Raw genomic sequence first — 12,308 nt, 5'->3', positions numbered from 1 at the left:
ATAAAAAAAACCACCCGTAAGGCTAGCTAATGCAAAAGCAACAACCAGGCCAGGCACCCACACACACACACCCACCGACTTGAAAGGACAGGCACACACGAACGAACCGAAACTTGGGGGGTGGGTGGGTAGTCGGCCGGAAACGCAGGATGGGACACACGCTGGATTGCGGCACGCTTGGAGCACGGGATGGAGTGGAGGAGATAATAGTAGGTAGTGTATGGGGGAGGGTTAGGAGAGTAGGTGGCCGATACGGGCGGGGAGGGACCTACCGTACCTAGGTAAGCGGGGACCCCCTAACAAAAATCAGCAACAATCTTCAAGTGCCTAGGGGGCCAGTCCACCGATTTCGAGTCTCTCTTCTCTCCTTTCCCACGAACTAGATCGCCAGATTCGCACCTTTGAACAATGCCGGGGCACGCAGCATGAGGGTGGTGGGTTTGCCAGGTTGTTTGCGTGCTGTTTCATCATCTCTAGCCCCCCCATGCTCACCGCCCCGGACACTCCTCTCTGCCGTCCTTCTTCCCGCGCTTGTCCGCTCACCGTTCCCACTGTGACCACCACCACCACCTCCACCACCACCACAACATCAAAAATGTTACATTGCCCATCCAGCACCCATCCCATGCCCATGCCATTTTCTTTATTCTCACCACACGGCAAGTGAGGGGCTTCGATTTCACTATCCCAAGCCTCCACGCAGATCATCAATTCCTTTGTTCGATTGACGATCGATGCCTCGAGAAAAACAATATTCTGTACAGCATGAATTGCTTTCCTATTTCATCCAACCCCCCGAAATAGCAAATATGCCGGTATCCCAAAACACCAAATCAAACAAGACTAATGAAACCCGCTAGTTATAATTCTCTAGAAATTATCAAATCTCCACTGACGTCGTAATGCAATAGTTGTTCAAATTTTATCCACAAGCTACTACAAGAGCATAACTCCTTTATCACCCATGATGAAATGTCCCACAATGTGTTTGCATGCATGTGATCAAACCGTATAGCACACCAAACAATCACCACGATACAAATCATAGCCCTACCCACACACAAGTTATACAACACCAACTGCCAACTGCCAACTCCCACTCATCTGCTCATAACACAGCACCTTCCCCCTTTACCTTCGATAATCCCTATTATCCCTATAACCACCACCCCCACCACCCCGTCCCCCATCCCGTCTCCTGTCTTGTCCTCCCTGAGGAGGCCGATACATATCATGCTGTCCCTGAGGCCGATACTGATCATGCTGCCGACCCTGCTGATAACCCCCTTGACCCTGTCCCCCATACCCACCACCGCCACCATAAGCCCCCGGCGGCGGCACCGGCGGCATGGCATACCTGTTCGGCGGCGGCGGTTGGTGATACCCCTGCTGATAAGGCGGCACATACCCCGGCGGCGCCGGCGGCGGACCACCCTGCCCAAACCCGGGAAACCCAGGAGGGACCGGCGGCTGCCAGCCCGGAGGAGGAACAGGAGGGAACTGTTGTTGCCCACCACCATATCCACCCCCATTACCATACCCATTCCCATACCCCTGAGACTGGTTGTTGTTATTGCTGTTGCCGCGGTAGTGATTGTTATACCCACCACCACCGCCGCCGCCACGGTTGTTCCCTCCAGGACCATAGTTGATACGCCCGCCTCTGCCGCCACCACTATTTCCATGAAAGGGCACACCACCATAGCCCCGTCCAGAGTTGCGGCCCTTGCCCTTGAGAATCTCAATGTCGCTCCTGTCGAGAACGGGAGGAGGTAGCTTCACGCCGCGGAGGAGTATCGATTTGTGGATGTGAGAGCTGGAGGGGAGTTCATAGTGAACACTAAAAAAACACTGTCAGCCATGGCCACACACATATATCAATCGATACAACAACATACCTCAACGTCCGATCAAAGTCCACATCCGGAAACGTATGCCTTTCCAAAGGATACCTCAGCTCCCCATGAGGCACATACCCCTCAATCTTCTCAATCTTCCCCGACAACCCCTCGCTTAACGCACTATCAATCTCCACCTTATCCCCCACCGGCTTCTTGCTGTAAAACTTCTGCGTAATATCATCGTAAACCGGGTGCGCGTCCGAAATAATCAACACCTCCTTCCCGGGCTCATTCCTCGCCCTATCCTCCTCACTCAGCAGCTTCTGCTTCGGCTCCATCGCCTTCAGCAACCGCGGCATCTCAATAAACGGCAACAACGCAATCCCCTGCCACGACATCTTCTTCCCGTTCAAATCGATGTCAAACTCCTCCGGGTAAAAGTCGATAATCTCGCTATCCTCATTGGTCATGAGATCATGAAAGACCTCAGGGATGGCATGTCTCGACGCGGCAGGAAGCACACTCATCAGCTGCTCAAACGGACGGGATATCCTCCCCTTGTCAAAGTTGATCGTCATCTTGCCCAGGTCGACAAAATCCGCCGCAAAGGGCGCGTAATGGTAAGGGTAGAACCATTCCCAAGACGGGCAGCCCTGGAAGTAGTACATCAGCACCCAGGCGAGACCCTCCACATAGGCGCGCGCAACCTTGTGCCTGAACTCAATGTCCTTGGGGTCGACCTTGAACTTTTGCTCATAGTACCGGTCGGCGTAGCCCTCTTCCCAGAGCCTGACCGTGTCGACGGCTTCCTCTTCGCCCGAGGCTGGAGTCTCAGCACCCGAGCTCGCAGCGGGACTGTTGGCATCAACTTCGGTGATGAGCTCGGCCTTGCGCTTGCCGAGAGCAGACGGGGGTGACTTTGGTTGAGCCTCTTCCGCAGCGGGCTCCTTGGCTTCCTCGGCGGCGGGGGCTGGGACCTCTTCCTTGGGCTTGTTCATAAGGCTCTGTATCTGGCTCTTGAGGACACTGGCAGCGCTCTTGTTGGCCACATTGGCCTGATCAACCGCCTGGCGGTTCACCACCATATCATGCGTGATACTATGCGCAGCCGGCTTCTGAATGTTAGACACAGATATCAAGTTCATGCTCGCTGCAGCAAAGGTCTCCGGCGGCGGTTGCCCCCGCTTGCGGTATGATGGCGAGTCCTGCTGCCCCTGGCCATTACGTTGCTGCTGCTTTTCTTGCTGAAGCTTCCGCCTCTTGAAACCAGCCTCTCTCCGGTCTTCGGTCTCTTTTCTTCTCCGGAAAATGGCATCTTCTTGCTTGGCAAGGCCAGCCATGATAAGCTGGGCCCGCTCAAGGTCGACATGACCATCTTTGGTCAAGTAACCGCCCATAGAAGGTAGGTTGTCCTTCCAAATGGCGACGAGCGTATCGATACCATTCTCTCGGATTTCTAAAGCAGGCAGGTGAGGGAGGAAATCGTTTCCGACGAAGAAGCACATGAACACCCAGTCTGGTCATTTGGTCAGCAAAGGGTGGGACTTAGATAGTATGTTTTCCGGGGTACCACTCACCGTCAATAGCGCGCTCGAGGTCAAAAGCAAACGGAAGGCCGGGAACGTTTAGTTCCACCGCGAGGCTGTTGGACGTGTGTCAGTATATCGGTTCAGACTTGGTTGAAGACATATCACGGCCTGTTGACGTACTATTCGCGGAAAATGTTGACGTGGAGCCAAATAAAAGGCTTCAGAGGGGCAGCCCTGTCCTTTTCGCCAAATTCGCCCTCCTTTTCCTTGGCCTCTCCCCGGCAGTTCGCGGCATCATGTCCCTTTTGGCCGCAGAGCTTGCATAATCTAGGTCTGGCGTCCTGGGCAAAAACATCTTCACGGAGAACGCGGAAATGAGGCTCATGAGTGGCAAGACCCAACATGATCAAATCAGCATCAAGGCCATAGATGACATGGCGAGTATTGGGGTCGTGGCCTGGCGAGTTGCGCTGCGATCGAACATACTCCATGATCTTATGCTCACCCTCGCCAGGAATGGTGGCATCCGAGATGATGACCTTGATTTTGGCCCACGCAGGATCTGTGTTAAGCTTATACGAGCACCAGTAACGCAAAGAAGCTGCGAGGATGTCCATGAAAGGTGTGCCAGGAGTAATTGAATTGGAATCGAATGCCTTTTGAACAACCTCCTCGACGGGCTGGACCTGCACGGTGCCCTTCTTGTCTTTATGGAGCATCTTGAGCAGCTTCTCCTTGTCCTCCTCTTTCTCTTTGGCATCTCGGGCGGCGCGGAAACGACGGGATCGCTGCTGGTTCATCTTGGCTCTGGGGGCGACACCATCTGATCGAGTTAGCTTTTACCTCTGATAATCAAGGGAAGGGTTCGACATACCGACAGCGATCATCAAAAGCTTGCGCGGCCGCACCATGTTCACAACACGGTCCGTGTACTTGAAGATTTCAACCATCATCTCCTCCTCATCCTTGGGCGCGGGCCTGTCCTCGGGGTGAGAGCAGGGATGGACGATACCGTTCATGTCGAGGTACAAGTTGTCAAACTCCTCGCCGTTCGGGTTCGGCTTGGTGGTGTCAACCGGGATGACGGCACCATCTTCCATGGTAATCGGAGTGTCCTCGATCACCGGGGAGATGATCTTGGGATATTTGGTGGAAAGCCACCTGAAGGCGGCGGGAATACCCATCTTGACGCGGTGTTCGAGTACAAATTTCAGCCCGGACAGGCTAGGCAGTTTGTTTGTTGCGATTCAGGGACAAGCGCACCTAATTGCATCAGCGTCGCGTGTCAATTGCCTTGTCGGGAGTTGATTGGCGACTTCCAGCTGTGTGTGGAATAGTCGTGGTTGATGGGTCAAATCCCCGTCGTTGTTGTAGGATTTGGGTGGTGAAGAGTAGAGAAAGAAGGCCGTGTACCTTTTTGGCCTTGTCGCTGTGGTTGCAGAAAATTGAGGATGGCCAATTACAGTGTGCGTTTAGCTGATTGAGGTTGTTTACACTGTGAGCCGCAGCCAGATAACTAGAAAGCTACAGTGAGGCGCGCACTGTACCTGCATTGGCCCAGACCTTTTGCGTTGCAGGTCCACTTTATTTTGAGCTTGGCGGTGGACATCCCACGCCGCAGCTGTCATCAAGCCAGTTGCCGCTGCAGCACAGAAGGGTCCCCTAGCCCAAGCTCCCCGCCGGCTATTAGGTACACCTGTCCCTTCACCAGGCCTTGAGCCTTGAACTTGAGCACTATCCCATGACGAAGCTCTATACCGCTTGACGACTATATTTCCACTTTCAGTTTGTTTTGAAGACCAGCTGCCAGCCTGTCTCGTCCAGTGCCGCCCCTCGATTCCAGCCCTCTAGCAGACCGAGACACGTCTTCCGAAGCAGACAGCCAAGTTCGAATTCGAGATACGAGCCTCCATGGCAGCTAACAGGCCACAACCTTTCCTCCGCCGACACCCATAGAAAACACCATAACCATGCTGTCGACGTTGACCACCGCCCCGGCCAAGCAGTCGGTGAGCGAGACCATCCCCATCCTCAGCGGCCGCCTCAGCACAGCAACACTCCTCGAGGACCGCCGCGCCGCCATCCTTGGTCTGCGTAGCTTCGCCAAACAGTACCCCGCCTCGGTAGCATCCGGTGCTCTACGAAGTCTGATAGGAAGTCTGGATCGGGATGGGGAGGATGTCGACACAGTCAAGGTGGTGCTCGAGACGTTGCTGTATCTCTTCGAGCCGGACCCGGACAGCCCCGAGGCCTCACCAGAGATTGCCATGTGGGTGGCAGATGAGTTTACCATGCGCCATGAGAACATTGGGTTACTGCTGGGATTTTTGGACAGGGAGAGACTCGACTTTTACTCGAGGTTGTATTCGTTACAACTACTTGCAGCCGTCCTGTCAGCACGCCCAGAGAGGACCGAGGAGTGCATAGTGAATGCCGAGGATGGCATTGCCCGGATTGTAGCCGCCTTAGACGAGAAAAGGGAGCCTATCCGGGACGCTGCGGTTGGCCTGCTCACGGATCTCACACCAATATCCACGGTTATTCAAGGCCTCGTGGCTTTTGAAAACGTCTTTGGGAGGGTATTTGGCATCGTCAGGACAGAAGGCGGTCTTGCTGGTGGGGCAGAAGTGGTGGTCAACTGTCTGATCTTGATGGCCAACTTGCTCCGGCTTAACCCAACAAATCAGGCCATGTTCAGGGATATGGGTTACCTGGCAGAAGTCAGCCGTCTATTGAAAGACGCATATGGAGGGCCACAGGAGTTGGAGGAGCTCCCGCCGAGGATTGAGGAGCTGCGAAACAGGAGTGTTTTTGCCCTTCTTGCTGTTATCCGGTTGTTCCTTGTCCCTGGGGCCTCGGTGACGCCCCAAAACCAGGAGGCCTTTCTGGGTGACCTTTTGCAGCCAGAGCGAGGTCGCAGTGGGCGCACCAGCCGTGCCAGGGGAGATCCAATTCTTGTGGAAACCCTCCAAATTGCCTTCTCGCCGGTTGCCGAGATATCGATCAAGTCTGAAGCTCTACTAGCATGTGCCGACATGATCAGAGGACACGCACCAGCACAGGAAGTATTTGCCGGCATTCAGGTACCATCACCATTAGCTGATCTAGCAGCAGCTAACGGGCAAGGACCTCAGGCAAACGGCGGGATTCCAAGAGTCTATGTTATCGACGGTCTTCTTGATCTTGTTCTTGCTGTAAACTCACTACAGGCCTTTGATCTACGGTTGGCCGGCTGTGTCTGCCTCAAAGCCTACTTCTACGAGCATGCTCCAGTTCGCATGCATTTCCTTGATCATGCGATCCGGGCACACCAGGCTAACGCAGACCAACTCACCAATGTCCTGACCATATTGCTTCAGCCAAAAACCGAGTCTCTTACTGGAGACCCCTACAAATACTGGTTCGCTGCGGTGTTGATGCTACACCTCCTCCGCAACAACCCGGAGGCCAAGTCACTGGCCAGGGGCGTGACGGAAGGTGACGAAGCCAATGGAGAAGAGGTTGTGACGAGCATCCAGACTATTGCGGCGCATCTGCTCAGCTGTGTTGCCAAGTCTGAAGACCCTCGGGTCATTGTTGGCTATCTCATGCTGCTCTTGTGCTGGTTATTCGAGGATCATCCGGGCGTCAACGACTTCCTGGACGAGTTCACCAACCTCCAGGGGCTCATTCAAGCAGCCATCGAAAACCCACACGGCGATGTCACTGTGCAAGGTCTCAGCGCGATGCTTGCCGGTGTCATCTACGAGTTTTCCACCAAGGACTCACCAGTACCACGAGCCACAGTGCGGGAGATGATCATGACACGCATGGGCCGTGATCGATATGTCGACAAACTGTCCAAACTTCGCTCCCACCCCCTGATGCGCGACTACGAAGTCTTGCCGCAAAAACTAGAGCCTGGCTTGGACCAGAAGCTACCGGATGTTTTCTTTGACGACGCTTTTGTCGAGTTCTTCAAGGATAACTACAGCCGGATCCTCCGCGCTATCGACCGTGAGCCAGACGCAGAGATTTCGGTTATCATCAACGGGGTTGAAGAAGGGGTTTCGAGAAAACTTGTCGATGAGCTCCGAGAGGAGATCGCCCAAAAAGAAACAGAGCTCGGAGATCTTCTTGCTGACAGGGAGGCGTTATCGAAGCAACTATCCCAGGAACAGGCCGCCCACGCCCAAACCAAAACACTTCAGTCAACCGACCTCGCCCGCACGAATGAGACGCTGACTGCCTTGCGGGCTCAGTTGGCAACGAAAGATCGTGCTATTCAGGCGGCGGAGGCCCAAACAGCAAATGTCATGAAACAACTCACAGCTGAACAATCCGAGCACCAGCGCGCCAGAGCTGATCTCGCTCGGGCAATTGAAACAGCCAACACCCTCCGCACGCAGTTGGCAGTTAAAGACAAGACCATCGCCACAGCCGAGACGCAACTTACTACCCTACGACAGCAACTCGCGGCCGCGCAGGGGAGCGCCCAGCAAGCCTCGGTGGAGATTTCGCGGCTCAAGGCGGCGAATGATGCTCTTCAGCGTACTCATGGGGATGAGATACGCAGGGTATTGGCTGAGCATGAAGCTACGGAAGAGAACCTACAGCGTCAGCTCGCTGCTGCTAGCAAAACTTCGCAGGAGGAGACTGAGCGGATCAGGCGGGAGTTGGAGGCGGGGAGGAAATCGGCTGAGCAGGAGGTGGAGAGGGTTAAGAGGAGGTTGGAGGGGGAGCAGGCTGATTTGAAGGCTACGATCAGTAGGCTTGAGGTTGATTTGATGAAGGCGCAGGCGGAGGGGGGGAAGAAAGTTGGGGAGCTGGAGGGGAGGTTGAAGAAGGAGGGGGAGATGAGGGAAAAGGCGGAAAGGAGGGTTAGGGAGGTGGAGGAGGGGGGGAAGAAGGAGAGGGCGGAAAAAGACAAGGAGTTGAAGAAGGCTAGGGGGTTGGTGGAGGAGAAGGAAAAAGAGAGGAAGGCGGCGCAGGGGGAGCTGGATGATTTGTTGATGGTTTTTGGGGATTTGGAGGAGAAGGTTAATAAGTACAAGGTGAGTTTGTTTGGCTGGTTGTGGAATATGAGGGGGGGGGGGTTACTAATTTGCTTTTGTAGGAACGGCTCAAGGCTCTGGGTGAGACGATATCGGATGATGAGGACGATGATGATGAAGAGGAGGATGAGGAGGATGACGATGACGATGATGAGGATGGAGACGAGGAGGAGGAGAAGGAGGAGGAGAAGGACAAGAAGAAGTGAGAACTTCGACCCCCAGTCAAAGCATGGTAGGGCTGTAGATATGTCACAACAATCAAAAGACTTCAAAATACACTACATGATTTTAAAACAGCGGCGACGAACCCAGTTTCACGGCGGTAGGCGATCACTCTGAGGCTCTTACCTACTCACAGCATCAAGTTGCGTCGGATCTCACGGTCTTACCGAGAGAGACGCGGTCCTGTGCACTCACGATGGATGCTTTCTAGGACTGGACGCTTGCTCATAGTAATCATCATGGAATCACTAAAGCATCCCTAAAAAGGGGCCTCTACCTAGCTTGAGCAGCTTTGCCGAGCTGGAAGTTGGTTTGCACAAGCATAAGGGTCAGCAAAACAAACAAAAAAGTACAAGCGGATTGCAAAAGCGGAAAGGACAACATGTTCATTCGAAGCCAAAAATTGAGTGTTGCCCAATAACAGGATTGAACTGTTGACCTTCGCATTACTGTGATACTGTTTCCAGTATTAGTACGACGCTCTAACCAGCTGAGCTAATCGGGCTTATGGGATTGATGTTGGAGTTGCTGGGAAATGACTCCCAAACTCGGCTCTGCCGCCAGCAACCGAGATGGCTCAATGATAACAGGCTCATCAGCGTGCAAAGTCCTTGTCTTTTCTTTCTAAATCTAATTCTCAGGTAATTGTACGTAAAAATCTGAGCGGATCAAGCCTTGCAGCGTCAATGTTAAGGCAGTGAGTCAAGCCAACTGTTTTTTCCTTACAAAACTTGGCATCACCTAACAGTGGATCCGAGCGCACAAAAGCAGGTCTTATAAGAACTTGTGTTTGCGACTTACAAGCTCACAATTCATACTTTCTGTCACCTTTCAACCTTTGATCAGATAATTGAGGCCTAGGATAGCTCAAGATGACAGACACAGTGATAACTCAACATCTCAAGGCGCAAGCCGTGGACCGGCCACCCAAAAAGAAGGAGAGTCCCATCTCACTGGCCATCACGCCCTGGCTCAACTCACTACCATCAACTCTCCTGGATTTGCTCAAGCAAAACACAGGGGCCTCAACACTCGAAGAAGTTCAGCAGAATCTTGTAGGCTCGGCTCCAAAACGTTGGGTAGTTTACGAACCCATGGTCCTCCTCCCAAGCGGCAGCTTCACCTCCGAACCCTGGCCCTCCCTCCTCACCTCTCTCTCAACCTCCCAAAAAGAAGACCTATGGACATCCATCCTCGATCAACTCTCCCCACCAAAAGCACCCCTCACCCACCTCGCCATAAACGAAGGCATCCCCCTTCTCCAATCCGATCAACAAGAAGAAAACATCCTCCGCTCCCCCACCGGCCTCCACCCCCTCCATGGCTCCTTCGGCTCCCCTACCTCCCCCTCCTTCCCCTCCAGCCTCTGGGTCTCAACGAAACAAAACTCCCTCACCCAAACCTGGGCCCCCTTACACACAATGTTCTCCCGCGGCAACATCAAGGAAAAAGCCCGCCTTCTATCCTTCCACTCCACCATCCCCCTCGGCTCCCCCCCCCTCCGCCCCCACCGCTACATCCCCCCCGCCACCCTCAACAACGGCTACGCCATCGACCTCTACGCCGGAATCGGCTACTTTGTCTTCTCCTACGCCCGCCTCGGATTGAAGGTCCTCTGCTGGGAGCTCAACCCCTGGAGCGTTGAAGGTCTCCGAAGAGGTGCCCTGGCCAACAAATTCACCGTCAGGGTCATCACAACCCCAGAAGACCTGGGCAGACCGACAAAGCAGCTGACAGCGGGGGCTGAGGAACAAATCATCGTCTTTCAGGAAGACAACCGGCATGCGGCCCGTCGTATAGCTGAGCTTGGCGAGGAGGAGAAGCCCAAAGTGAGGCATGTCAACTGCGGTTTCTTGCCCACTAGTGAGCCGGTATGGAAGGACTCGTTCGACATCCTAGTGCAAGGGTTTGCTGCACCGTCGCCGTCGTCAAAACAGGAAGGAGGCTGGCTTCATCTCCATGAGAATGTCGGGGTCAAGGATATCGAGACGCGAAAAGCCCAGATCCAGGGGTTGTTTGACGGCTGGTGTTCAGAAAGCCAAGACGCCACCCTCAAAGCCAATGTTGAACACGTCGAGATGGTCAAGACTTACGCCCCGGATGTCTGGCACGTCGTTTTTGACGTGTACGTCTCTTCGTCTATTACAAACTAGTCTACAGGATCAAGCAAGTTTCCTCCCCCCACCCAGCCCTAGATTTATGTACACATCTAATCATTGCTATTCCGGGGGAAATTCAAGAAGAAGCAAAAAAAGGAAAAGAAACCATGAAAGCCGTGCCATATCCATACTCGTGTCTGAAGCCTGACCGGACATTGAACCATCCAATCATCCTCACAAACCCCCAGAATCCCACCATCCCTCCCCCTGGCCCCACCGTAGATTCACCACCCTAGGTTTCACAGGGTCAAAAACCGCCTAGAGATCCACCCTCCTAAACTTGCCCGGAATATTCTCCTCCACCACCCACCCCTTCCCCTCGCCCCCCTGCTCCCTCGCCTTCTTCTCCCGTTCCTCCCTCTCCTCCTCCTCCCGCTCCATCTCCTCATGCTTCTTAAAGTGCTCAATATCTTCCGGATGCGTCAGATCCTCCAACTTTGTATTCTCATCATGGTACTTCTCCCAGTGATGAATCTCATACTCGTACTCATCATCCCCATGATGGCCCGGCCCCGTGCCCAAATCAGGCAGCTCCTTCCCTTCCACCAGCAAGTAATGCAAAAACTCGTCTTTGGAGATGAGGTCGTCGCGGTTGGTGTCGATCAGGTCGAGGATTTGGCGGGCGAAGGCGTCGCGCTGGGCGGGGGTGTAGTGGGCGTTGGAGGGGTCGAGGAGGCCGTAGAGCTTGAGGATTTCGGGGGCGTCGAGGTGGCCGGAGGAGTCGAAGTCGTGGAGGGTGAAGAAGGAGGGGGGGTCGAAGGAGGTTATGTGGTGCTCCTCTGGGCGGGGGGAAATGTTGGTTAGCATCTGAGAGATAAAAGGGGTTATTTGGTGATCTGAAAAGGGGGACGTACCAGCCATGTGTCTCGTCATCCAATTCGCGTGTGGGTCTACGGCTGGCTTTTGGGAGCCGCCTTCGCCGCCGCCGCCGTGGTTGCCGTGGGCGAGGGCTAGGGGTGGGAGGGCTGATAGGAGGAGGGTTCGGATGTGCATTTTGCTTTGATTGGGAATGATTGAATGGGTAGGGTAAGATGGAATTGTTTTGATAGCTGGAATGTTTACTTTCACCGTTCTGCGATGCGATGTCGTCGTTCGGACCCATGTTGTAAATCCCGGGCGCCAAGGCCCGCTTCATCGACGTAAATGTGGTGCTCAGACCAGTAAGGGGCCCGCCCTTTCGAATCCATAACATGGAACCAGGATCTTGCGAGCCGTTGCGGTTCCCCCCCCTTCCCCAGGTCCATCTCGACACCTATTTATTTATTTTTTGCTCGCAAAAAAGAAGATGGGAAGGTCCTGGGATGTTGGGGGGGGGGGGATCATCCCCATTGATGGCCTTCCCCATTTGGATGGGCTGGCATGCGCCGGGCGAGGCGGCATCGGCGACCAAAAGGCTTTTTTTCCCTCTCACAGGCCTCTGGCGGGGCGCAACAATTCTCGTTATTTTTTTACTGCGTATCTTATGTTGCGAGAACCCCGCCAATCACAAGCACAAAAGTGAAGATCGGCCGTCTTTTTCACTTT

The 12,308-nt window shown here is 54.1% G+C and overlaps 4 protein-coding genes and 1 non-coding gene across 5 annotated transcripts; 2 read left to right on the top strand and 3 right to left on the bottom strand.

Moving 5' to 3' along the window:
- Positions 1–1,131: 1,131 nt before the first annotated feature.
- RAT1 (5'-3' exoribonuclease 2) lies at positions 1,132–4,784 on the bottom strand (the record flags this gene model as incomplete). Its single annotated transcript, XM_062914367.1, has 5 exons — positions 4,245–4,784; positions 3,551–4,193; positions 3,419–3,483; positions 1,899–3,357; positions 1,132–1,840 (listed from the first exon to the last, which is right to left on the bottom strand). The coding sequence occupies exons 1-5, from the start codon at positions 4,552–4,554 to the stop codon at positions 1,132–1,134; spliced, it is 3,186 nt and encodes a 1,061-aa protein (XP_062762597.1). The 5' UTR covers positions 4,555–4,784.
- Positions 4,785–4,992: 208 nt separating this feature from the next.
- Positions 4,993–8,701, top strand: USO1 (Vesicle-mediated ER to Golgi transport protein). The gene is made up of 2 exons (XM_062914366.1): positions 4,993–8,403; positions 8,466–8,701. Exons 1-2 carry the CDS (start codon positions 5,341–5,343, stop codon positions 8,607–8,609), a joined length of 3,207 nt encoding a protein of 1,068 aa, XP_062762596.1. The 5' UTR covers positions 4,993–5,340; the 3' UTR covers positions 8,610–8,701.
- Positions 8,702–9,036: 335 nt separating this feature from the next.
- QC763_0090260 lies at positions 9,037–9,130 on the bottom strand. The gene has a single exon. It is a non-coding gene; the product is annotated as a tRNA-Ile (tRNA).
- Positions 9,131–9,497: 367 nt separating this feature from the next.
- TRM12 (S-adenosylmethionine-dependent methyltransferase) lies at positions 9,498–10,778 on the top strand (the record flags this gene model as incomplete). The annotated part of the gene is made up of 1 exon (XM_062914365.1): positions 9,498–10,778. The coding sequence occupies one exon, from the start codon at positions 9,498–9,500 to the stop codon at positions 10,776–10,778; it is 1,281 nt and encodes a 426-aa protein (XP_062762595.1).
- A 223-nt stretch (positions 10,779–11,001) lies between these two features.
- On the bottom strand, positions 11,002–12,034 carry QC763_605235 (uncharacterized protein). The gene is made up of 2 exons (XM_062914364.1): positions 11,639–12,034; positions 11,002–11,563 (listed from the first exon to the last, which is right to left on the bottom strand). The coding sequence occupies exons 1-2, from the start codon at positions 11,775–11,777 to the stop codon at positions 11,043–11,045; spliced, it is 660 nt and encodes a 219-aa protein (XP_062762594.1). The 5' UTR covers positions 11,778–12,034; the 3' UTR covers positions 11,002–11,042.
- Between the last annotated feature and the right edge of the window lie 274 nt (positions 12,035–12,308).

This window comes from Podospora pseudopauciseta, chromosome 6 (genome assembly GCF_035222475.1).
Source record: "Podospora pseudopauciseta strain CBS 411.78 chromosome 6, whole genome shotgun sequence".
Classification (NCBI taxonomy): Eukaryota; Fungi; Ascomycota; class Sordariomycetes; order Sordariales; family Podosporaceae; genus Podospora; species Podospora pseudopauciseta.
The sequence above is the reverse complement of the archived record's forward strand: the minus strand, read 5'-3'. Positions and strand labels throughout refer to the sequence as shown.

What these genes read in the sequence shown, in the direction of transcription:
- QC763_605235 (XM_062914364.1), bottom strand. Translation starts at nt 11,777, where the DNA reads ATGCACATCCGAACCCTCCTCCTATCAGCCCTCCCACCCCTAGCCCTC. An exon ending in GATGACGAGACACATGGCTG is followed by an intron (nt 11,564 to 11,638) that starts GTACGTCCCCCT and finishes CCCCCCGCCCAG; the next exon opens with AGGAGCACCACATAACCTCC.
- USO1 (XM_062914366.1), top strand. Translation starts at nt 5,341, where the DNA reads ATGCTGTCGACGTTGACCACCGCCCCGGCCAAGCAGTCGGTGAGCGAG. An exon ending in AGAAGGTTAATAAGTACAAG is followed by an intron (nt 8,404 to 8,465) that starts GTGAGTTTGTTT and finishes TTGCTTTTGTAG; the next exon opens with GAACGGCTCAAGGCTCTGGG.